Source organism: Panthera uncia, chromosome F1 (assembly GCF_023721935.1).
Source record: "Panthera uncia isolate 11264 chromosome F1, Puncia_PCG_1.0, whole genome shotgun sequence".
Lineage (NCBI taxonomy): Eukaryota > Metazoa > Chordata > Mammalia > Carnivora > Felidae > Panthera > Panthera uncia.
This window is the reverse complement of record NC_064813.1, coordinates 29,402,037-29,429,035: the sequence shown is the minus strand read 5'-3', so window position 1 is coordinate 29,429,035 and position 26,999 is coordinate 29,402,037. Positions and strand designations below refer to the sequence as shown.

General features: G+C 38.1%; 1 protein-coding gene across 5 annotated transcripts in view; it reads left to right on the top strand.

The window, feature by feature from the left end:
* Positions 1–26,999, top strand: part of RPS6KC1 (ribosomal protein S6 kinase C1) — a 215,574-nt gene that overhangs the window by 166,569 nt on the left and 22,006 nt on the right. For 2 of the 5 annotated variants that reach the window (XM_049634159.1, XM_049634158.1), the window contains 2 exons: positions 867–962; positions 10,838–11,813. In XM_049634159.1, coding sequence (XP_049490116.1) covers positions 867–962; positions 10,838–10,948 — 207 coding nt within the window. In that variant the 3' untranslated portion in view covers positions 10,949–11,813. Of the gene's footprint in view, positions 1–866; positions 963–5,472; positions 7,355–10,837; positions 11,814–12,474; positions 12,605–20,439; positions 20,611–26,999 lie in introns of those variants that run through there. The other 3 variants (XM_049634157.1, XM_049634156.1, XM_049634160.1) reach the window with 3 other exon arrangements.

Below are 26,999 nucleotides of genomic sequence, written 5' to 3'. Positions count from 1 at the left end.
GATTCCATTAAATCATAGTGTGAGTGTGCAGAAAGATGACGAAACGTTCTTTCTCTCCATTTTCTATGATGCAGTTTCGACGGCGTTAAGTCTGTAACGTTCATGTAAGGATGTATTAGAATTCTCTGGATGTTTTAAACATCTTGCTGGAAACCAGGAGGGAATTCTCATTTTAGAAAATTAATGTAGATATAAAAGGTAACATTAGCTTTATTCTCAACACTAAATTTTTCCTATCTGTTCTGGCTTAAGGACAGAATTTATACTCCCTCTGATCAATAACTTTTAAGTAAGATGTTTGAGGTTAATAGACTTTAATAGAGTGTTGTGCACATTGCCTCCTGGGAGGAAAACAGAGGAAATGAGCAGTAGTACTTTTCTAAGTAGTCAGTCCTCTACAGTAAATATGCAAGTAATGCTGATCTCTTAAGATTGTTGTGGATTGTTACAAATCACCTACACATACAATTAAATCATAAAGTGCCATAAATGTAGAAATCGTTATTATTAACCAGTTCTAAACTTAGAAGGTTTTTAAGACCATTAAAAAATCAGAGATACCAACTCCCTTTTTAGTTTTCTTGTGTAATGTTAGCTTTTCTATTATAAGCTGTTCGCTGTATAACTAAGGGAAAAGGGCTAGAAGCCTAAGCTTATGATGTGATTTTGATGACTGCCTTCATTTCTGTTAGATATTCTGTATCTCGTGGCCCTTGTCCTAAACTGCTTAGGCGACGCTGTGTTGATCACTACACCCCCAGTGAAGATGGTTGTTAAGCTTTCTGTACTTTGCTGTCCATAAATCCTGTGATAGAACAGAAATGATGTTACTTGGGATAAGAAGTGTACCTGATTGATTGTTTCAGACTCTGGTTGAGTGCCATCCAGCAGGAATAAATACTCACACTACTTTGAACATGCCAGAATGTGTCTCTGAAGAGGCTCGCTCACTCATACAACAGGTAATTTAATTGACCTATATTGACCAAGCATATCAACCACGCAAATTAGCTGACTACGTAGCTCCAGAACCTTAAAGAAATTAGTTTTGGGCAAGAAAGACTCATTACTAATTACACATTCAGAACTAATACTGTGCATGGTTAGGCCTCTGCTTTTATTTAAGTGTTAGTGAGGTCAGAGAGAACAGTTAAAACTTATTGGTATTTCAGTGTTTTTTTCTCAAAAATCTAGGCTAATGTTTAATTAATTCCATATATTTATATAGGTGTGAGATTTAAGTATCATTTTTAGCTTGTCTGGAGCTGCTCTGTTTTTGCTATTCCATTTTGTAACCATATGAATGGTTATTTTCTTTCTTTTTTTAAATGGCTATTTTTAATCTCTAATTCATATTTAGAAACTTAGGAATAGGCAGTTCAGGTTGCTTTGCAGAAAAGTGGTGTTAGAAAATCTTGCGGAGTTCGATTACTCCTAGCTTCATCGATGGAAGTTGGGCATTGATGTCAGTTAATGCATTTTCGGTGGCTTTAAAGAAAGAGACTATTGATAATTAAAGTTCAGTATCTCAGAGGTAGGCTTGGAACTCTAGTGAACTTCTTAAATTGATTCCCCACATTGAAAATGTTCCTCTAGTTTTGAATAGTGAGTTTTGGTGAGTCTGCTGAGGGTTGTCAGCATTGGGTAAGATGGGCACACAGCAAATCAGCAAGAATTGTCAGGCCTAGGATCCTTATAGTTTTATGAGAAACGTAAGGGGGAAAGTTACTTGAAAAAGTTCAAGAACTAACATTTTTGTTTCATGAAACCTGAATTATTATTTTTCTAATCAGAGAAAACGAAACTTAAAAAATAAAAAAGAAAAAGGGGAGGAGAGAATATATTAAGGAGAGAATGACCTAGTATTTTCTTGAAGAGTAATGAGTGATTTGGGTTCCATTCAACAAATACATGCACAAATATGGGCAAGACATAGTGCTATAAGCTATAGAGGTAAGACTGACAAGTAACTGTATCACTGATGGGTTTGATAAAAGCTGTCAGAGGCTTAAAAAATACTTGGCCAGTTAAGATAAGGAGGGGTTATAACTGATACGGTGATAGTACTAGGAAAGTTTTTATGTAGTGAATGATATTTTTGTGGAGCCCTCAAATTTTGGCATGACAAGGTGGGATGTTGGGGAAGTAGCTAGGTGGATCGAACAGCTTCAGCAAGGAAAAGATTGGTCCAAAAGACCCAAATTAGGAAATCAAAAGCTTGGTTTATCTGGAGTGGAGGCATAAATGTAGGAATGAGTCATAGTACTAGATGAATGTGGAAAGGTAAGTTGGAGTTCTCTTATGAGGTTCTTTTATCATGATAACCAGGGAAGAGTGATTCTATTCAATTCAGCAAAAATAAATAAGTAAGTAAGTAAATAAATAAATAAATAAATAAAAATAATAATAATGGATATTTGGAGTTTTGGGGCAGAAGATAAAAGGATCAGAGTTGTGCTTCAGGAAGATTAAATTTTTCCGGGGAATATAACACAGAAAGAAACATAACCAGGTTGGAAATAATGAGATGCGAATACCATTGAGCACTTTGCAAAAGGATTAAGAGGTAATGCAAAGACACAGAACGCATTTCATTCTAATGGGGAAAAAAGGACAGCTACTCATTTGATTTCATCTTATTTGTTGTGGCACAACATGATAAATTCCAAATATTTGTTTTGTAAATAATTTGAGGAAGGCTAGCAAATGCTATTTTTTTGTTTCTCACCTTAAAGTTGTTGTTATATAATACTGAGAATAGAATTCCCTGCATTAATTTATAAAGGCCTGCTGCTCCTGTCTTTATGGGAAGGTATGTTATAAAGGAATCTTGGCCTAAAGTATGTTAAATCTTAAATCCCCCAATACACATATGTCTATATTATATAGTAAATCAGCATTCTGTCATTGGCCTAAGGAAACTACCATTCGTGTTGAGGAAACATCATCAGGAAAGGGAAAAGGGGTCTCTTGACATGATTAGCAATTTGTCATTTTGACTTTTCCTCTTCCACTACCTCACAGGTCATAGGGGTCACTTTTTTAAAAAAATCACAAAATGATTTATATGGAAATAGTTATTCTGCTTTGGGGAGATTTTCCCCTCTTTGGACTTCTAGCTCCTTGCTTTCTTCCTAGACTTCATAATCCCCTGTACCTGTTGTTCAGTCATCTCAGTCACATGAATGGTGCTAGAGTAGACATAGTTACATTTTAAATGCAATTAAAAAGAAGATGCTTACATTTTACAAACCCTCAGAACATGTATGTTTGTACTTCACAGTGTATATTTAGTTAATTATGACACAGTTCTTTTGTCACTTGAAAAATGTTACATGAGAAAAAGTCCTTCGAAACAAATTTTTGTGTCTTCATTGCTTAACTTTACTGCCTGAACATTCTTTAGGAGGAAGGAGGCTGGCAGTGACTCTTTTTGGTTTTGCCACTGGCTGACACATTTGCTTGAGCAATAGAATCTTTATGTGGTCTCTCTTGAGGCTGGTATAGTATTTAAAATGGCAGGATAGGGGCACCTGGGTAGCTTAGTTGGCTCAGTTGGTTAAGCGGTGACTCTTGATTTTGGCTCAGGTCATGATCTTGTAGTTCAGGAGTTTCAGGCCCGCATTGGGCTCTGCATGACTGTGTAGAGCCTGCTTAGGATTCTCTCTCTCTCCCTCTGTGCCCCTCCCCTGCTTTCCCTCTCTCTCTCTCTCACTCTCTCTGTCACTCTCCCTCTCTCTCAAAATAAGTAAATAAACTTTAAGAAATAAGTAAATAAAATGGCAGGATAAACAAGATAGTCATGGGTAAAATAATTATATTTTTGCCTATAAATTTGTATTTGCAAATTTGTAGCAAAGTTCATGAACTAATTAAATTGACTTTAGTAATAGGCAAAATTGGAACCTTTATTGGAATTTCATAATGAGGTCATGTTTTGGAAAGAATGGGAGTGGAAAAGCCAATTGTAACAAGAGAGAACTTTTTAAAAAAAGTATATTAATTTTTGAGAAAGAGAGCAAGAGTGCATGTGTGTGCATGAGTGGGGGAGGGTCAGAGAGAGAAAGAATCCCAAGCAGGCTCCACACTGTCAGTGCAGTCTGATGTGGGGCTCGAACTCATAATCCGTGAGATCACGACCTGAGCCGAAATCAAGAGTTGAACGCTTAACCAACTGAGCCACCCAAATGCCCCAAGAAGAAAGAACTTTTACATGTTATTATGTGTACCGAAATATATAAAAATATGCTATAGTTATATTTAATTCTTACCACTGTTTGATATTTTAAATTTATATTAAATTGTGTGATGCCTTCCACATTTCAATCAGTTAGACATGGATTGTCAGATTTTGAAAATGGATTTGATACATTTGGGATATTCTTAACAGTGTTTGTTTTATAATAGCAGCTTTTCACTTAACACGATTTAGCAACATCTAATATTAAAATTTTTTGAACAGTTAGCTTTAATAAATAGTGATTTTGAATGCTAGATACAATAATCTCAGATGAAAAGATTGAATACAGTCTTTTGAAGTATATGCTTCATGCCCCTGTGTGTTTGGTAATATTACAGTGAATAGGTTCTTGGCATTTGCAGATTACATACTCATGAGGCAGTGTAATGTTATGTTTAAGAGCATGCATTCTAGAGCTGCAGTGCCTAAATTCAAATCTTGTCTTTGCTACTTACTACTTGTATGATCTTAAATAAGTTACTTAATTTCTCTGAATCTGTGTTCTCTCATCTATAGAGAGAATCGAATAGTAGTTATTCATAAAGTTGTGAATTAAATTAATTGACCTATGTTAAACACTTAAAATAATGCCTGGTGTACAATAAGTGTCACATAAACGTTTATCATTAGTACTGATAGGGCAGTGTTTCATAATATATAGTAATTTGTATTTGCTGAAGCATGTGTTGAATTATAGGGCTACTAATGTTAAGAGTGAGGCCGCTGCTGGTGATACAGGTGAAAAGGCCTAAAAAAATAGTGGACTGGCACATAATAGGAAATCAATTGGTATTTTTCATACAAATAACTGAATTAATCATGAATGAAAGAAAAAATAGAAATAAAAATAAAAAGAGAAGAAACAGAAATTTTGGCTGAATTTGAATAGTGGGATGTCCTAAATGCATAGAAACATTAATGTAAAGAAGTCATTTAAAGATTTACAGTTGCAGTTGGTTAAATTCTGTGGGAAAAAAAAAGATTTACTATAGGAATATTCTCAAATTTGAATGGCTATAGCCATATGAGGAAGTTGGCAAATTCTCTCTTGAGAAAGGAAGTTATAACATTAGACAGAATTGGCAAAAACAGCCATTTCAGTGCTCTGGAAATTGATCAAAGGGACAGGACAATCTGAAAAGTGTTTATGCTTGAAAAACAACCAAACTTTGGGAAAGAGTGGGAGTCTGTGGCATTTTTGCCTGGGCTACTCTCTTTTCCCTGCTTGTCAGGTGTGAAGTTTCTTCCAGATTGAAGCAGGCCATGAGGGCCAACTGTGAGGTTGCATGCGTGTGTACAGGAACAAGGAGATGTCCCAGTTGAAAGTAAAAACCAAGGGAGATTTGTAAGTGTCCTAAATTTTTACTGTGTTCTACACATCAGCAGATGACAAGCTTTAGGGGCTCAGGTATTTGAATATAACCTCTTTTCAATCACAGGTTGAACACTTAAGCTATGCAGACACAGGATGATCCCCAGGAAGTGAAGCTCAAAAATAAAAACAAAAGAATGAGCAGAGATAGCAACAGCTGCTTGTAACAATGTGGTGGGAGAAGCAGCTATACAGATCTAGCTGAAACAAGTTAACAAAGAACAAACCAACCAACTGCCATGATAACAGTCTTCTTGGGAACAAAGTCAGGCTCTAGAGTTGCTAAAATATATCATCCAAAATATCCCATTTTCGGGGCGCCTGGGTGGCTCAGTCGGTTAAGCGTCCGACTTCAGCTCAGGTCACGATCTCATGGTCCGTGAGTTCCAGCCCCGCGTCGGGCTCTGGGCTGATGGCTCAGAGCCTGGAGCCTGCTTCCGATTCTGTGTCTCCCTCTCTCTCTGCCCCTCCCCCGTTCATGCTCTGTCTCTCTCTGTCTCAAAAATAAATAAACGTTAAAAAAAAAAAATTAAATAAAAATTCAAAATATCCCATTTTCAACAAATATTATATGATATACACAGAAACAAAAAAGTGTGACTCATGTGCAGGGAAAAAAGTGGTCAATAGAAATTGACTTTAAATGTCCCCAGGTTGGATTTAACAGATTTCAAAGTGGTTATTATAAGTATGTTCAAAAACTGAAGGAAGCCATGTTTAAAGAATTAAAGAAAAGTATGACAACAATGAATCAACAAATAGAAATTCTTGATGAGGAGATATAAAGTATATATAAAAAAAGACCCAAAATTCTCAAGTTGAAAAGTACAATAATTGAAATGAAGAATCATTGGGGGGAGGGGGTGGAATTCATTAGAGCGTATCTATAGCAAATTTGAGATAGATGAAGGAAGAAACAATTAACTTGAAGATAGAATGATAGAAATAATCAAATCTGTAAAAAAGATGCCCCAAAATTTGAAGAAAAAGAACAGGGCTACACAAACCTGTAAGACAATATCAAATATACCAGGGAGTCCCAGAATGAGAGGAAAGAGAGAAAGGGGAAGCAAAAGTATTTGGAAATGTAATGGCTAAAAACATCCCAAATTTGGTAAAAAAACATTGATATGCATCCAAGAAGCTCAATGGACTTTAATTAGGAAGGTATACCTGGTCAAATTGTTGAAAGGCAAAAACAAAGAGGACGCTCTTGAAAGCAGCAAAAGAGAAAGCGCTCATTGTATACAAGGAAACGTTAATGTCTGACTTCCCATTAAAAATGATGGAAGACAGTTTACACTTTAAGTTATAAAATAAACAAGTCACGGAAATGAAAAATACTGTATAGGGAATATAGTAAATAATACTGTATGGTGACAAATGGTGACTACACTACTGTGATAAGCATTGAGTAAAGTCAGATTGCTGAAGCAATGTGTCATATGCTTGAAACTAATATAACATTGTATGTCAGTTATACCTCAATAATAATAATAATAATAATAATAATAAGGGGCACCTGGGTGGCTCAGTCAGTTAAGTGTCCGACTTTGGCTCAGGTCTTGATCTCACGGTTCATGAGTTCGAGCCCTGCGTTGGGCTCTGTGCTGTCAGCTCCGAGCCTGGAGCCTGCTTTGGATTCTGTGTCTCCCTCTCTCTCTCTGTTCCTCCCCTGATTGTGCTCTGTTTGTCTCTCTCTCTAAAAAATAAATAAACATTAAAAAAATAATAATAATAATACCAGTGGGAGGCAGAAGACAGTGAAGTGACATACGCAAAGTGCTGAAAGGAAGTAACCATCAACCAAGAATTCTCTATCCAGCAAAATTATCCTTCAAAAATGAAGATGAAATAAAGAAAGTCCCAAATAAAGACTAAGGGAATTCATTGCTAGACTTGCCTTACAAGAAATAATGCAGGAAATCCTTTAGGCTGAAAGGAAATCATACCACATAGTAACTTGAATTTCTAGGAGGAAATGAAGAGAACTGGAATGGTAAAACATGAGTCACTGAAGACTATTTTTTCCTCATTTTTCTTCTCAACTTCTTTTAAAAGACGTAAGATTATATGAAACAATAATTATAACACTGTGCTGTTGAGTTTATAACATCCAGAAGTAATATATTAGGTATATGACAATAATAGACAAAGGGCAGAAGGAATGGAGCTATAATGGAGCAAAGTTTCTACATTTCACCTTCATTAAGTTGGTATTAATCTGAAGTAGATTGTGATAAATTAAGATGCATATTGTAATCCTTACAGCAACCACTAAAAAAATATATAGTAAAAGAAAATTAATAGAGGAACTGAAATAGTACAATAAAAAGTACTGATACGAAAGACAGCTGTAAAAGATTAACAAAAAAAGACAGTAGATGTAGAAAACAAGTGGCAAAATGGCAAATGTAAACCCACCACACCAATAAGTACAATGAAATACGAATGTTTAAACATGACAAACAAAAGGCAGAGGTTATTAAACTGGATTAAAAAAAAAGTAAGATTCAATTATCTTCTGTGTATGAGAGACACAAATAGGTTAAAAGAAAAAGGATGGGAAGAGATAAACCATGTAAATGGTAACCATAAGAGAGCTGAAGTGGCTCTATTAAATACCAGACAAACTAGCTGTGAAGACAAGAGACTTACTAGAGACTAAGACAGAATTTTCATAGGGATAAAAGGGTCAGTACAATAGATGCATATGCACCAACAGCTTCTATACATAAGAAGTGAAATCTGACTGAATTGAAGGGTAAATAGGCAATCCAATAATAATAAAAGGAGGTTTCAATACCCCATGCTTGGTAAATTAGAAAATCAGCAAGGATACTGAGAAGACTTCAGTAACATTATCAAACATCTCTGACATATATGGAACAATGATTACAGAATGCGTTCTCAGCACATGTATATGGAACATTCTCCAAGATCGATCATATGCTATACCACAAAACAAGCTTCAGTATTTAAAAGGATTTAAGTCATACAACATGCTCTGATCATAACAATTTAATTCTCATTCAGAGATCTGGTGAGTCCACAAATATTTGGAAATTAAACACACTTCTAAATAACCTATGAGTCAAAGAAGAAGTCTCAAGAGAAGCTAGAAAATGTTTTTAATGGAATCAAAACACAGAAAATATCAAAATTTATCAGATGCAGCTAAATCAGTTCTTAAGGAAAATTTATGGCTTATAAACTCCTATATCCGAAAAGAAGAAAGGTCTCAAATGAAAATCTCACCTTGCACCTTAGCAAACTGGAAATTTACTGTGTTATTAGAGGAAAGATAAGTATATAGATCAATGGAATGGAATTGAGAATCCAGAAATAAACCCTTACATTAATGGTCTATTAATTTTCAATAAAGGTGCAAAAAGAATTTGATGGTGAAAAATAGTCTTTTAAACCAATGTTGCTGGGAAAATCAAGTCACATGCTAAAATCAAAATGAACTAAGACCCTTACTTTATACCATATGTAAAAATGAACTCAAAGTAGCTCATAGATGAAAAATGGAAGGCAAAACTAAAAATTGTAGAAGAAACCATAGGAGAAAATCTTGATGATCTTGGGTTAGGCAAAGAGTTATTAGATATGACACCAAAAACATCCGTAAAAGAAAAAAATTGATAATGTGGGCTTCATTAAAATTAAAAACTTTTATACTTCAAAAGATAGCAGTCATAAAATGAGAAGACAAGCCACAGAATGGAAAAAATATTTCAAATCATGTAACTAATGAGGACTTGTATTCAGACTATATAAAGAACTCTTATAGTGGTACCTGGCTGGCTAGGTCAGTAGAACATGAGAGTCTTGATCTTGGGGTTGTAAGTTTGAGCCCCACGTTGGGTTTAAGTAATTGATTATTTTAAGTTGATTATTTTAAGTAATCACTTAAAATAAAATCTTTAAAAAAAAAAAAAGAAAGAACTCTTATAACTCAGTAAATATAAAAATGGGCAAATTATTCACCAAGGAAGCTACATGAAAGGCTTCGAAGGCCATCCAACGATGGTCACCATCATTACTCACCAAGGAATAGAAATTAAAATTATAATAAGATGCCTCTAATACCCACTAAAAGGTCTGTAATCAAAAGATAGACTGTATTGAGTGCTGGTGAGCATGTAGAGAAACTGGAACTCTCATATATTGCTGTTGGGAATGTAAAATGGCACAGCTATTTTAGAAAGGTTGGGCACTTTCTTAAAAAGCTAAACAAATATTCCACATGACCCAGCAATTCCACTCCTAGGAATGTCCTTGAGAGAAATGAAGACATGTTTACACAAAGACATATATGTGAATGTTAATAGCAATACTATTCATTATAGCCTCAGCCTGGAAAGTCTACATGTCCATTAACTGGTGAGTAGATTAACAAAATATGTTCTATCCAAACAATGGAATGCTACTCAGAAATAAAAGGGAACAGGCTTTGATACCTGCTACAACTTGGATGAATCTGAAAAACATTATGCTAAGTGAAAGAAGATAACTGCAAAAGGCAACATATTTTATGAGTCCAATTACATGAAATATCCAGAAAGGGCATATTTATAGAGACAGAAGGCAGATCATTGTTTGCCCAGGGCTGGGGATGGAAATGACGATTAATGTAAACATCACGAGGAAATTTTTTAGGGTGATCAAAGTGTTCTAGAACTGGATTGTGTGATGGTTGCACAACTTTTTACATTTACTAAGTAAGAATCATTGAATTGCACACTTACAACAGATGAATTTTATGCTATATAAATCATCTCTCAGTAAAGCTGCGAAAACAAAATTTGAGGATGCATGAACGTTTCAAGGCACATTCTTTCAGCATGCCCATGAAAGGAGTAACTGGATCTCTCAGATTTTGGCACAGTATCTAATTAATATCATGATGTGCTTTGGAATAGGAAACTGATGGGTATTAACTGTCCTATTATACTATATGAGCTTGAGAGAAACAAAGTGAGTTACTCAAGGTCATGTTAAAAATCAGTTGAAAGCCGTAAACGCAGATATCCCCTACCACCCCACAGCTACAGCGGTGTTAGACATAGCTCCCTTTCAAGGAAATCTCGTCATTTGGCTATTCATCAAGTCCACTTGTCACTGGGGTTGAATTGAGCAGTTCTTTCCGTTCATATATGTTTGTTTTCCTTTGATTCACCAGTTGGATTCCTATTACTCACTAAGTCCTTCTTTTTTAGCTCTTGCAGTTCAACCCTGTGGAGCGTCTTGGTGCTGGAGTTGCTGGTGTTGAAGATATCAAATCTCATCCATTTTTTACCCCTGTGGATTGGGCAGAACTGATGAGATGAACAGAATGCAGGGTTATCTGTGCACATTCTGATCTTCTCTGTGACAGGCATCTCCAGCACAGAGGCAGCTCTGCCTCACAGTCACTTATGGAGCACCAAGACATTGGGATAAAGACCTTTAGAGGAAACGGGGGAAGAAAAAGGCTGAAAGAGAACAGTTCCTTTACCATGACTCTCTGGACAAGATACTGGCTACATTTGCAAGGGGCTTTTATGTGCAGACCTTTAACAAAGGTTTGATCTTTATTTTATCTGCATTTAGTGTGGCAGATGGGTTGTATGCCCAGCTGAAAGAAGAATGCCCTTCAAGAACTTCCTCTGAAAGCTCCAAGTGTACATTTAAGTGTTACTTGAAAGGAGGACCTTTACATGGCAGCTAATAGTGCTTTCTGCTAAGCAAGATTGGTTTATATGATCGTAATTAATATTTGCCGAATAATACACTAAAAGTGCTTCATGAATAGTGTCATCTATGGAGCTTAAAAAGTGAGAAAAAAAAAAGGATATATACATCATGTCTGATAGAAAACACGCACCATGATGCTGTATAATTAATATGTGCTGAATGTGGTTCCATACTATCTCATGCTTTCTGAAGTCCACGTGAAGAGAAAACTCATGTTGTCAACTTTATACTTGGTTGGTTGGTACTGCTTATGGAAGGGTTCGTATAAACACTCACTGTCTCTCAACTTTATCCTTCTGCGCCCTACGCCCTTTGCCTATTCTCTCATATTCGATTCCCTTTTCCTCCACTAGTACATATGCAACAAAAAGGGAAGGGAGTATTTATTTCCCCAAATTGTATCCACTTAATAAGGACAAAGAAATCATGATTATAAAATAAACATGGTAAAAATTGAAATCTCTCCTTTATTTAATTGCTTAAGTTTTTTGTTTTGCTTTGTTTTAGAAGGGTCTCTCATTTTGGAATGTTAGCAATTTCTGCTGCTGCTTATGCTTGACTTCATTTTAGGTTTTTGGTTTGGTATACTAAGAACCAAAGGATCTCATGTAAATGGAATTGAATGGCAATCCTATTTTATTACTTAGTGATGAGATTTCCAGATTTGACCTCCTAATCTACTTGACATTATATAGAAAGTATATGAGTATTTATACATCTACGAATATTTGTATTTGTTATTTCTTTATGTTGCTAAGATAGCTCCTGCATTCGTGCCTTGTTTATAACAATTTACAAATGTTTTAAAAGCATTAATGTCTCTCTTTTTAAACTTTATCCAAAGATGAAAGAATAAATTACTTTTTTCGGAGTTAGGGGCCATCAGAAGTAATAGAAGTCTTCCATATTTTTAATCCTCCGAGTTTTTGAGATCGAGAGTCGATTCCTACTCTAGGAGCATCTATACAGTTTCCATTTGCCATCAGCTAGGTCCTCCCATCAAAATAAATGGATGCAGAAAATGCTTTAGTGAAACAAAGGAAATGTGCAAGCATTTTTTCTTTTTCTATTTTCCTACTTCCCCTTTTTCCTTCTGGTTCCCTTATAACCTGAACCTCAGACGAAGGACTGCAACAACACCAGGATGGGGAGCGGGTCACCAGGATCAAAGCGCAATCAAGATGACATCACTCCCTGGAACTGGATTTGGACTCACCAACTCCCTGGGCTCATAACAGGAACTCATGCAGGTGAGACTGAAGAATGACTTCCTGTGTAGGACCGGTAGGAAATCTGCAAGTACTTAGAGCTGGCCACTGCAGAGCTTCCTTCCAGAAGTGCCCTGTGACAGGAAAGTAGGACCTCACAACTAAGGGGAAGCTCCCAGCCCTGCCACATGATTTTGGTTCCTTGGATTCAGGACAGTAATGTCAACAGATGGTTGCTGTGTCAGTGTGTTGACATAGCTCCATTGCTTCAGCTCCCTTCTTCTCTCTATAGATTTGATTGGAACTTGTGCTTAATGTAGATGTATCATTCGTAATCATGGTGGACTTGAATTATTATAGTAGTAAACACATAGGATATGGCTTTGGGGTGATGAACCCAAGTCTGTTTTTATTTGATGATGTGCATTAAAATATTAGTATTTTTAAATGCTGTGGGTGATACTGCTTTTTTGTTTTTTTTAATTTTTTTAATTATTTTTTTTAATGTTTATTTTTGAGAGACAGAGCATGAGTGGGGGAGGGGGGCAGAGAAAGAGAGGGGAGACACAGAATCCGAAGCCGGCTTCAGGCTTTGAGCTGTCAGCACAAAGCCCAACGCAGGGCTCAAACTCAGGAACCCTGAGATCATGACCTGAGCTGAGGTTGGTCACTTAACTGACTGAGCCACCCAGGTGCCCCTGTTGTTTTTTATTTTTTATTTTTATTTTTTTGAGCATATGTCCTGTGGGTCAAAACATGGAAGAACTTACCATTTTGTATTTTTCATTTGATTTTTTTATTGTAGGAAAACATACATAATATAAAATTGACCATTTTAACTACTTTTAAGTACACAATTTAGTGGCATTAAGTACATTCCCGTTTTATCCAGCCATCACCACCGTATGTATATCTCAGAACTTTCTAATTATCCCAAATTGTAATTCCACCCATTAAACAGTACCTTCTCTTTCCCGTCCCCCTTCCTCCCAGCCCCTAGTAACCACTGTTCTACTTTCTATCTCTATGAATTTGACTCTTTGAGGTCTCTCATAGAAGTGGAATCCTATAATATTCATTCATCCTTTTGTGTCTGGCTTAATTTCACTTACAACGTTTTCAAGGTTCATTCATACTATAGCATATATCAGAATTTCATTCCTTTTTAAGGCTGAATAATATTCCACTGTATATATAGACCACATTTTGTTTAGCCATTCACCTGTCAGTGGACATTTGGGTGTTTCCACCTTTTGGCTATTGTGAACAATCTCATTATGAACATTGATGTGTAAACATCTGTTCAAGTCAGTACTCTCATTTGATTTTATATTTTTATATGAAATTACCAGTGTCATTATTTTATGATGCTTTTTATAAGCAGGTTGTCAATAATAAGTGTGATATAATGCCACCTATCTTAAGATAGGATATGAAAGTCTACCATTTCTATTACACAGAAGTAGAGTTAAGCTCCCGAAAAGTGAAAGAGAATGCTATCATTTTAGCAATTCAACTACGACATGAGTTAAAACTTTTTGAGACATAGTACTTTTCAACTTGTTATAACTGAACTCTTGATAACATATTTAAACTGCCTTTTAAACATTTACTTATTTAGTTATTTTAGAAAGAGAGCGTGAGTGGGGGAGGGGGCAGAGAGAGAGAGAGAAAGAGACAATCTTAAGCAGGCTCCAATGCTCAGCATGGAGCCTGACATGGGGCTCAATCCCACGCACGACCCTGGGATAGTGACCTGAACCAAAATCTAGAGTGAGATGCTCAACCAACTGAACCACCCAGGCACCCCCTTTTAAACATTTTAAAACAGCTACAATTCCTGTTGTGTTTTGACCCTCAAGTTTTTTCTATCATCTCTTATTTCAGTCATTGTGAACCACGATCGAGTTTTGCTTTCATACAATGGATGTATTGAAGAATATAAAATTATAAATAATACTTACACTATGGCCAGAAACACTATATTAGGACTTCATACATAGAATGCCCTCATTGAATTCGGTTGCCCATATTTATGAATCCAAGCAGAAAAAAATCTGACTGTATTAGTGAAAGGCTCTTGGCTTTGCAAGGGGCCCCTTGTAGCATCTTTATTTGACTCACTTAGGGAATGCTTTATAGCAGAAGCCAAGGCGTAAGCTGGATCATTTTTCTTCTTAAGAGTAATTGATTTAACCTCTGGGCTAGCTAAAGCTCTGGATAATGAAGCCTGGTATTTCAGGCTCTTTCTTTGAGGATTGTAGAAAATAATAGAAAGCCTTACAGTCGTGTCCTGGTCTGATCTCTGTGACTTACTAACATTTTTACCTTAATCAAAGAACAATATTCTAGACCTATTCCCCCACTTACAGAATGAAGGGGTAGGTAAGTTCTAAGCTCCACAGCATGTGGACTTTCTGTTTTTCGGAGTGAGCTAAGTTGATAAACTAACATCGGAGAAAGACAAGGTTAGTGCAAATCTTAAATTAGTGCTTAACTGTTTCCTTATAATTTTGTTTTCTAGTAAATACCACATACTTGGGTCGCTGCCGTCTACCCTCTCAGCAGCATAGCCCTCAGTGGTTATGTGGCTATAAAAATTATAAATAGAATGCAATATTAAAAGGTTATTTCTCAGTGAGCTCTACACTGGAAAAGGAGAGTTGAAGGTCCAGAAAGAAGTACCAAGAGGTGAAAGGAGGTTCGGACACACCTACATTTGCTCACTTCTTAGACCTTTCTCAAAAGCTGTGGTGGTATTTCTACCCCTGTTGCCCTCATCCATCATCTGTTATGTGTTTATTTGACTCAGTTCTTTGGCAGGCATAATCAGAGTACAAAATTGATACTTTCTCTTCCTGTTTAATGCAGAACATTAACCTCTACCAGCCTAGGTAATTTGGACTTTTGAGTATTTGATGTCTACTCAGCTCATTTTAAGGATTTCATATGAAGTCCTTATGCTGAAGGGTTACTAAATGGTAAAAGCTGTGAAGTCAGCTCTTTCTAAATAAAGTTGTAAACATAAGAGCAGCAGGGAAATGGGAAGCAAAGTACTGCGGTCACTTTTTGTGACTCGGAATCACTTGTTTCCTCAAGGACAGTAAATCGGAAAGTGGAGAACAAGCTTCCTCTTTGGGAAGATTTACAGTAGTGGGGATATACAGTCAGGTGGCATGGCTTTGCATTTTTTGGCCTTATCCCATGACTTCTTTCCTTGATCCAGGGATCTCACCTCAGGGAGGAAGAGAGGCAGAAAAGATTTGTGGAGGTGGAAGAGAGAAAGTAACTTGAATGAGGTAGTCGAGGGAAATGAAGCAGGGCACTTGTCAGCCGTGCTGGCCCTGGTGTCTGGAACACTAGAGAGCCTGCTTTGTTGAGCTAGATTTAAAGGGCAATCCTTTGTTCTTCTCCCAGGAAGAGGTAGGCAGAAAGTGAAACTATTCCCGCTATTCCAGGAAGAGAGATAGTGAACTGCCTTTTTGGAAAAGATTAAGTGACAAGCTTGTCAGAGTCTGTTCTGTCTCCATCTCCTTGCTGAAGACAGCTGGTACGGCTGGTAGAGGCCATGAGTGTCTGCAAAGAGTTACTGGGATTTCTTTGGGGCAGAAATACCTCTCGCTGAATGTTGCGAGAAAGACTGACAAATGAACTCGCTTTCGGTCACGCTTTGAGTTGTTGGTATCCTGTCTTTGTAAGTCCCAAAGAAATTTCATATCAAAAAGCTATCTCTTCTAGTCATGTTGATCAAATTCCTCCTAGAGCTAATGCACAAGACAGTAGTTCGACCAGCCTCACCAAAAAAAGGCAAATGTAAAGGGGTTCAAATCTATTTCAGCGGTAATGGTGTGGTGTGATGTTGCCTTTTTCACATGGGAGAGATCCATAAAATTGGCTCAAGAGTGACAGATAGAAAAGAAGAAGAGAAGGAGGTGTAGTGTTGGCAAAACAAAAGAAAACTCGTGCAACTATTCGGTCTCTTGGGCTTGTTCTGGAAAGAAAATGTGTTAAATATTTGAAGAATCTGTCTTCAGCAAAAAGATTCTGAATGACTGAGAGAACTTTAAAACCAAGTCCCCCCCTTACCATGCTCTCCCACTGTTTTCTCATTTTTTCTTTTTCCTCTCTTCGTCTCCTCTTCATCTACCCTTCTTCCCTGTTCTGGACTTCTCTGGTCACTGAACAAAAGAAATGGTGCCTATCTTCAAGGACCTTGTAAAACCCAGGGGAAGGAAAGCATAAATAATAAGTAGGGCAGGATGTTGTAAGTGTTATAAGGTACAAATAGAGGTATGGTGAGCACACAAAGGAGAGATCTGAGGAACTGCAGGAAAGCTTCTTGTATTGGAGCAGTAGCCTGAAGTTTGAATAGTATTTTTAAACATAAGGATTTTTTTTTTAAGATTTTGTTTGGGGAGAAGGAAAAATTCCAGGGGAACAGCAACAACAACAACAACAAAACAACCAAAACCCAAAAACAATTGTGTGCAAAAAAACCTGGAGATGGGGAAAAGTGAAGCTGTGCATATTGTTTTGGCTGGTGTGTAGATACATGTATTTGAAAGGTAAGTCGGGGCCAGATTAAATGCCTGGCTGAGACGTTTGAGTTTCATTCTCTAGGTTGTAGGGAACTAGTGAAAGTTCTTAGCTGACGTTATTGCAGCCTGCTGTTGAAAAGATAATTTTAGGGTTAGAATGGAGAATAAATTGGAGAGAGCATGGTTAGAGGCAGAGAGATCAGTTCGGAGTTATTGCAGAAATTCAGGCAAGAGATAAAGTCCTGAATTAAGGTGGTAGAAAACAAAAGAGGGGTACATCATCGTCCTCTTGTCCATGTCTCTTGTGTATAGAGTAGAGTTTCCCTATCAAATAATTGCTTTCCTTGTTTCTTGAAGCCAGTTTATACTAGGAGATTATGGATTTGTTGTTTTTAAAATCACCCCCAAGGAATCTCCAGAGAGACAAACCATTTGTTGATAATGATATTGACTATTCATAGCTTAAAACCCCCCAGGTCCCAACTCCATTTCTTTTTATCATTTTGTGGCACTCCTTCCCATCCTTTGCTTTTAAATAGTTGGTTTGCTTTTATATGGCTAGTCCTCCATTCTTGCTCTTAGAAGGCATTACATCCTGCCAGGTGACTGCTCTTTTTCCCAGACCTCTGACACACATTTAGCTTAGCTCAGTGGTTGTCAAAAAGTGGTCCCAATCTGGGTCAAGGGAATAGGGTGATTTTTACTGTTCTTGCAACTTTTCTTCAAGTTTGAAATGATTGCCAAGTACAGAAGTTTTCAGCAAAATGAAAGAAAAAGTGATCCTCAGACCATCAACATTAGCACCATGTGGGAACTTGTTAGAAATGCAAATTCTCAGGCCCTGTCTCGAATCTACTGACTCAGAACTCTGGGGGCTGACACAGACAGGAGTCTGTCTTAAGCTCTTCCCGGTGATTCTGATGCATGGTTAAATTTGAGGACCACTGGCTTAGTTTAATGGAAACTCATTGCCTCTGCCTTGTATGATCTCATGCAACCCTCCTTGAGATATGTGTTTTGGGTTTGAAGACATCTCCCAACACTTAGAATGTTTCCCAGGAGGCTGGCTCAGGGAGGCCTTGCGTCAACGGGACTCACCCGAAGTGAGGACAGGAGGAAGGGAAATGGCAAGGGGAATAGCCAATTGCATAAAGAAAAAGAGGGGGTGAGAGGAGGAGCCCAGGAGGAGTGATTCGGTTCCCTCAGAGACATGCAGCCAATCCTGTCTCAGTTATCTGGATTCAAATAACCCACCCTTTGTTATAGATAGTGCTCTTCTCTCAAATCCCTTTTTGAAATAGAATAAACACCGCATTATACTGGCAATTCTTTTCATTACGCGTTGTATACCTTGGGGTTATTTGCTCCTTCTTAAAGCAGAGCCACAGCGGAAATTTAGTATTTACTCCCTGCATTGTCCAAAATCTGAATGTGAAGATGCTAAGCTAAGTTTAGGAAAGACACCAGAATGTTCTCATCGGATTCTGAAGTGCGGCAGAGCTCTCTCAGCGAAGAGAATAAAGAGTATTCTCTTTAGAACTGAGGGACCCAGCTGGGGGTGCTTTCTCGGTGGACTCGGCTCTGCCTTTTGAAAATGGGCATCAGGCTTCACAGGAGGGAAGTGAAATGTCCTAGATGTTCCCTGAAGGTTAAGTGTGTGCATGGGTGGGGGTAGGGGTGGGGGGGGGGTGCTGTGAGGGGGGTCATCCACTGTCCTCTTACTCTTCACTTTAAGGCTCTGTTGTTTATAAGGTACCTCGATTATTAGGTAAGATGATTCATAAAGTTTATTTTGACCAAATGGATATGTGACCGCTCGTGAGCACGTGCAGAATGTTTAGATAATTTTGGCTTTTCAGTAGGTGGGATTTCAGGGACGGTGGGTGTTTCATCTGTCTCTGTGCTCTCGCTATGCCCGGACTCAGGCTCACATTGCTTAAAGCGCCATCGACAGGACATGCTTCAAGCGCTTTTTCCAGGGGTGGGCAGGGGTTCCCGCTAATGCCCACCCTTCCCCTCGCACCACCCCTGATGGTGACGAGGGGCACACCGCGGTGGTTCCGGTTAGGGAGGATGGGATCTGGTGAACAGAGAGAGGCCACCTTGCCCCTGAAAGAATCAACTCTCCTGTTGGGAAATGACCTTTGGGGCTCTTTCCCCGGATCTTCTGACTGCAGAGGCCAGTACTCTTTTGGATGTAGGGCCCTGAGCAGCTCTTGGCAAATGTGATATGGGCAGAGGGGATGCTGCATAGAACTTGATATTTTGAGAAAGATGAAATGCTGCCTGCTTCTTATACTCTCACCTCTTCAGGCCCTAAGCTTAACTCAGTTCAACACCCCCTGCCCCCTGCCAGGCCATACTTCTGCCTAGTAATGATGCCAGTGGTACCTGAAGACTCACTCAGGCTAGGTTCACTTCGGCATCAAAAGTCACTGTAGGGCACAGGGCTTCCTTTCACCTGTACCCTATTCCTGGGGCCCAAACACCGCAGTTGTCCTTTCTTGATTGTAAGGATCTCCCCCAGGCTGCCGGTCTGGGTCTCACCCTCACCGCTTAGTTGGCCTTCCTGGCGCTGGTGAGTCTTGGCGCCCAGAAAGCCGAAAGCAACAGCCATCCTGATGCTGCCACTCTCCGTCCCTCTGCTGCAGATTGAAGCTATATCCAGTAGCTTATCTCCACTGTGGGCTATCATGGTTTGCGGGAGAGGAGGGGTGAGCGTCGCTGCCTGCTGCAGCTGTCTCCTTTTGAATCAGCTACCCCCGCTCCCCAGGTGCCAAAATAGCTCGCTGGGTTGAGAACGCTCCCCATCTCTACCTCTCCCGCCCATTGCAGCGCTGGTAGCAGCTTTCCAACGAGCCTTTTGTTGCGGAAGCTCTAAATCCATGGTAGGGAAATTACCAAGAGACCCTTCCACCGTCTGCCCTCCCTCCCCTTGCTCCGTCTCTTTCTTTCCTTCCTTTGTCTCCTTCCGTAGCTAGGGTCAGAATCCCTAGCCAGACTGAGAACATGGTTGCTATTCCAGGACCCAGATGCCAATATGTGGCAGCATCTGGCTTATTGGCAAGCGTCGCCAGCAGTTGTGCTGGCTGTGTCTAGGCCTGTCATGTGGCTGAGCCTGCTAATGGGGGCCCTGTCACAAAATGGAGTTTCTTTGAGAATATGGTCTCAACCAACGAGCCCACCAGAAAGCAGTGAGCTGTACTGAGAGGACATGAATTATTGGACAGGGTGACTGCCTACTGTAGCTTTGATGCTGATCCTGGACCGTTCCGCAGAAATCCCTGTTTTATGTTGTTGGAGTCTGCTCCTCCTGTAACCTTAACTTCTTCCTGTTAGTGTTTCAGGTGCCTTAAGGCATGGAGCTCCTTGAAAGAGAAACACAAATCACGAAAAACGTTGAGATAAAATCCTGCTCCTCAGAGGCGCCTGTTTGGCACAGGGAGCGCATGATAACAGCTTGCTTTAGAAAGGTGACATTTCTGCTGAAGGCTGAATAATAAAAAATGCATTTTTAAAAACTCAGCTCTTCTGTGTCTTCTGACGGTTGACTTTTGAAGTGAAGGCCATTTCTTCAATGTGAAGGGTCAGTTTCCAGGCTAGCCTCTCCAACCCCCAAACAAGGGCCTATTAACTCTTGTCATCACTGATGAGACTGAGGAACTTTTAAAGTTAATTATCACATAATAGGGCTGTTAGTACTTTTTTCCAAGGTGCAAACACAGAGTGCTCAGAATGTGTCAAGCACTGTTGGAGGCGTTGAGGGGCAGAGACAGATGAAGAGCATGTGATTCCTGCCCCCGTGATGATGCAGGTCGTTGGTGACCAGAGTGCATATACCTCCATTATATTCTTTCTTCCCTACAGCCTATACAGTTGGACAGGGCGGGTGATATGCTTGTGTTTTACAAATGGAGAAACTCAAATCCCAAGAAGTTGATTTGCCCCAGTTGGCGTGACAAGCTAACAAGAGCTGTGATTGGAAACTAAGTAGTTGTAGTTCTGCTTCATTGAGTGGATGTGTATTGCATTCTCAGGTTACGAACTCCGAAAGGCAGAAGCTGTGTCTTTAACTTTTTGCAAACTGCCCCCAATTAGCAGCCTCCACTCAACGCATGACCCCCTTTCTATACATCTCTCCCAGACACACACACACACAAATATATATATATATTATATATATATATATATATATATACACACACACATATATATATTTATTTATATATAATATATATTATATTTATATATATATGTATATATATATATATATAAATGATGTATGTATGTATGTATTTATGTATAAATACAGGGGCTCTTTACAAACTGAAGCCAAGTTTTCCCTGTGACTTGCTGAAAGGAAGGAACCAAAAGGAAGAACATAGCAAAAATCAGCTTGAATTAAAAGATGATAATGATCCTGGGAAGATGGTGGTGGTAATGGCAGTAGCCTACCACCTACACAATCCCACATAAAAACATACAGAGACATGTAGTAAAATCAAAATTGATAGACCGCCTCTACAACAAAACCAGGTGACAGGATGCCACAAATCTCAAAATGCAAGTATTTGGGGACAAAATACCAGTAACCATAAGACTTGCATGAGATGGGCATCTGTGTGGGAGACAAAAAGAAGCCACAGTATAGCTCTTCACTGTGTATGAGAACAGCATCCCAAATAGCCAACCCCAAATAGTTTCACTAGGAAACTCAGACCAATATGAGAACAGCAGCTGAAGGTGAACGCATGTTGCCTGTTCTAATACCCACTGAGCGCAAAGGGCTTGTAATAAGGGATTAAAGGCGCCGGCCCTTTGAACCCTCAAAATTGACCGGCCAGAGCTGCCTTCTAGTACCGGGCCCTTCACTGGGAAGTTACTGGGAATGGTATTAAAATTGAACTGGGTAGGGGCAAGAGAAAGGCCCAATTCAAAGGAAGGGAAGAACAGCCAGGAAATTTCAAAGCAATGTGTCATTTTTTTTTTTTTTTAACAGTTCATACAAACAACAGAAGAGGGAGCTCTGTGAAGTTAGAGCTTTTTAAAAAATTTAGCTTGATTCATTCTCATAGTTTAGGAAAACGAATTTCACATTAAAAATGCACAACAGAAGAGAATCAACATCAAGTCCCATGCAAAGTTATTATAAGAGAAGGAGAATTAGGATTAGAATAATATTCTTATGAACGGTGAAAATATCCCAGGGGTGCCTGGGTGGCTCAGTCGATTGAGAGTCCGACTGTGGATTTCGGCTCAGGTGATGATCTCACAATTCATGGGATCAAGCCCCATGTCGGGCTCTGAGCCGACTGTGTGGAGTCTGCTAGGGATGGGATTCCTGCTTGGGATGGGTTCTCTCTCTCCCTCTGGCTCTCTGCCCCTCCCCCACTCACATGCTTGTTCTCTGTCTCAAAATAAATAAATGAACTTTTAAAAGTAATTCCAGAAATATGTGCTTACAAAATAGACCAAAATTAATTTACTACTCCAAAATGAACTGAAGGACATTAAGAAAGTTAAATAAGACATGAAAGAATAACCCAAGTTGTAATTAGAAAATTCAGAAATGAGGTGGTAACTCGGGAGGGAATGAGAAATAAAAGAAAAAATTATTTTAGAAACGAAGACTAAACTAGAAAGGCCATAAGAGTGAATGAACACAACATATAATGCCTTAAGAGAAATGTGATAGGAAAACAACTGTTTAATTGAAGGCTTAAAATTTTTTTCAGGTTCACAGAAAAACTAAGGGGAAGGTACAGAGATTGCCCTTATGCCCTTTGCCCTGCATGTGCACAGCCTCCCCCATTATCAGTATAGCCCACCAGAGGGGTACCTTTGTTAAAATTGGTGAACCTACTTTGCCACTTTGTCATAATCACCCCAAGTCCATAGTTTGTATTATGGTTCACTCTTGGTGTGGTACGTGCCTACCAGTTTGGACGAATGTGTAATGACATGTACCCATCGTTATGGTATAAAGACTATTTTCATTACTCAAAAAATCCTCTGTGCTCTGCCTGCTCATTCTTCCCCACCCACATCTCACCTCTCCCCCCATCCACGCCACACCTGGTAACCACTGAATTTTACCATCTCCATGGTTTTTCTTTTTCCAGAATTTCACATAGTTGGAATTATATATTATGTAGCCTTTTCAGATTGACACCTTTCTCCTAGTAATTTGCTTCCTCCACATCTTCAGGGCTTGGAAGCTCATTTCTTCTTAAGTGCTGAGTAATATTCCATTGTCTGGATGTGCTACAGTTTATCGATCCATTCACCTACTGAGGGTCATCCTGGATACCACCAAGTTTTCCGATTATGAATAAAGCTATAAACATCTGTGTGCACGTTTTTGTGTGGACATAAGTTTTCAACTCCCTTGAGTAAGTAAAAGGGAGCACTATCACTGGATTGTATGGAAGAGTATGTGTAGCTTGGTAAGAAGCTGTCGAACGGTCTTCCCCGGTGACTATACCACTGGGCATTCCCACCAGCAATAAGGTGATTTCCTGTCGCTCCACATCCTCACCAGCATTTGGTGGTGTTAGTGTCCTAGACTTGGGTCATTCTGACAGGTGTGTGGTGGTATGTCATCGTTTTAATTTGCATTTCCTGATGACCTATGATGTTGGGCATCTTTTCATATACTTATTTGCCATCTGTATATCTTTTTTTGGTGAGATGCCTGTTGAAGTCTTCGGCCCATTTTTTAATTGAGTTGTTCACTTTCTTATTGTTGAGTTTTAAGAGTTCTTTGTGTATTTTGGTGAGCAGTCTTTTTTATCAGATATGTCTTTTGCAAATAGTTTTTCCCAGTCTGTGGCTTGTCTTCTCATTCTCTTGACATTGTCTTTCACAGAACAGGAGCTTTGCATTTTAATGAAGTTAAGTTTATCAATTACTTCTTTCATGGATTGTGCTTTTGGTGTTGTAAACTGAAGTCATTGCCATACCCAAGGTCATCTAGGTTTCTTTTCCTATGTTGTACTCTAGGAGTTTTATAGTTTGTATTTTACATTTAGGTCTGTTATCCATCTTTAGTTAGTTTTTGTAAAGGATATAAACTCTATGTCTAGATTTTTCTTTTTTTCCCCCTTCCTCCCTTCCTTCCTCTCTCCCTTCCTCCCTCCTCTCTTCCTCTTTCTCTCTTTCATGCAGATGTCGAGTTGTTCTAGCACTATTTGTTGAAAAAACTATCCTTTCTCCATTCTATTGCCTTGGTTCCTTTGTCAAAAATCGGTTGACTTATTTACATGGTTCTATTTCTGGGCTGTGTGTTCCGTTCCATTCATCTATTTGTTCATTTGACACCACCGTGTTGTCTTGATTACTGTAACTTCATACTAAGGCTTCAAGTGGTCTAATGTTGTTGTTCTTCAATATTGTGTTCACTATTCTGTGTATTTTGCCCATCCCTATAAACTTTAGAATCACTTTGTTGATATCCACAAAAATAACTTGCTGAGATTTTGATCAGGGTTGCATTGAATCTATAGATCAATGTGGGGAGAATGGACACCTTGACAGTATTGAGCTTTCCTATCCATGAATATGGAATGTCTTTCCATTTATTTATTTATTTATTTGATTTCATTCATTAGAGTTTTCCTTACATAGATATTGTGCTTTTTTTGTTCAGTTTATACTTAAGTATTTAATTTGGGGGGGGGGTGCTAATATAAATGTTATTGTGTTTTTAATTTCAAATTCTACTTACTCCTGCTGGTATATAGGAAATTGTATCCTGAAGCCTTGCTGTAGTTATTAGTTCCAAGAGACTTTTGGTGATTTTTTCAAATTTTTAAAATAGATGCCCATGTCATTTGTGAACAAATAGTTTTATTTCTTCCTGTCTCAACTGAACTTTTGTTTCTTTTTCTTGTATTATTGCATTAGCTAGAACTTCCAGTATGATGTTGACAGGAGTGATGAGAGGAGACATCCTTACCTTGTACCTGATCTTAGCTGGAAAGCTTTGAATTTCTCACTATTAAGTATAATGTTAGCTGTAGGTTTTTTGTAAATGTTCACTATCAAGCTGAGGATTCTTCCCCTCAATTCCTACCTCACTAAGACTTTTTATCTATCATGAATTTTGTCCACATTTACTGATATGATTGTATCGTTGTTATATCATTGTGATTTTTCTTTTTTAACCTGTTGATGTGATGGATTCATTAGTTTATTTTTGAATGTTAACTTGCATACCTGGAATAAATCTCATTTGGACATGGTGTATAAGTATTTTTATACATTTTTGAGATGCATTTTCTATTATTTTGTTGAGAAGTTTTGTATCTATGTTCATGAGAGATATTGGTCTGTAATTATTGGAATATCTTTGTCTGGTTTTGTTATTAGAATAATGCTGGCCTCATAGAACGAGTTGGGAAGTATTCCCTCTGCTTCTGTATTCTGGAAGAGATTACAGGTAATTGGTACAATTTCTTCCTAATTGTTTGATAGAATTCACCAGTGAACCCATTTGGGCCTAGTGCTTTCTGTTTCAGAAGTCTATTAATTACTGATTATTACTGATTCAATTTATTTAATAGATATAGGCCTATTCAGATTATCTAGTTTTTCTTGTATGAATTTTGGCAAGTTGTGTCTTTCAAGGAATTGGTCCATTTTCATCTAGGTTGTCAAATTTGTGGGCATAGGGTTGTTCATAGTATACCTTTATTATCCTTTAAATGTTTATAAGGTCTGTAGTGATATCCCCTTTTTCATTTCTGATGCTAGTAATTTTTGTCCTCTCTCTTTTTGTCTGGTGAGATGCTTCCAGATTTTATTGATCTTTTCAAAGAATCAGGTTTTATTTTAATTTTTTTTTTCTGTTAGCTTCCTGTTTTCAATGTCATTGATTTCTGCTCTAATTTTTATTATTTACTTGAGCTTACTTTGGATTTAATTTGCTATTCTTTTTATAGTTTCCTAAGATAGAAAGTTAGATGATCGTTTTTAGATCATATATGCATCCAATGTTGTAAATTGTTTCTAAGTACTTTCACTGCATCCCACAAATTTTGGCTAAGTTGTATTTTCATTTAGTTCAAAATATTTTAAAATTTCTTTTGGGATATCTTCTTTGACCCATGAGTTATTTAGAAATGTTTTTTGTTTGTTTAATGTCCATGTATTTTGAGATTGTCCAATCATCTCTTGTTACTGATTTAATTAATATTTATATTATAGGGGTGCCTGGGTGGCTTAGTCGGTTAAGCGTCTGCCTTCAGCTCAAGGTCGTGATCTCAGAGTTCGTGAGTTTGAGCCCCGCATCTGGCTCTGTGCTGACAGCTCAGAGCCTGCAGCCTGTTTCAGATTCTGTGTCTCCCTCTCTCTGCCCCTCCCCTGCTCACACTCTGTCTCTGTCTCTCTCTCTCTCTCCAAAATAAATAAACATTAAAAAATTAAAAATATATATGTTTATATTATATATTTTATGTCATCTTTATATTTATTTAATTTTATTGTGGTTTGAAAGCAGATATATGATTTCTGTCTCTTAAATTTGTTTTATTGCCAGGAATGTGGTCTATCTTGGTGAATGTTCCATGTGAGTTTGAGAAGGATATATATTCTGCTGTTCTTGGATGAAGTAGTCTATAGATGTCAATTATATCCAGTTGTTTGATGGTGGTGTTGAGTTCAACTTTGTCTTTACTAATTTTCTGCCAGCTGGTTCTGATAGAGGGATGTCAAACCCTGCAACTATGTTAGTGGATTCATCTGTTTCTCTTTGCAATTCTATTAGTTTTTGCCTCACATAGTTTGACGCTCTGTTTTTAGGCACATACACATTAAAGATTATAACATCTTCTTGGAGAATTTACCTCTTTATGATTATGTAATGCCTCTGTTTATCTCTGATAACTTTTCTTTTTTTT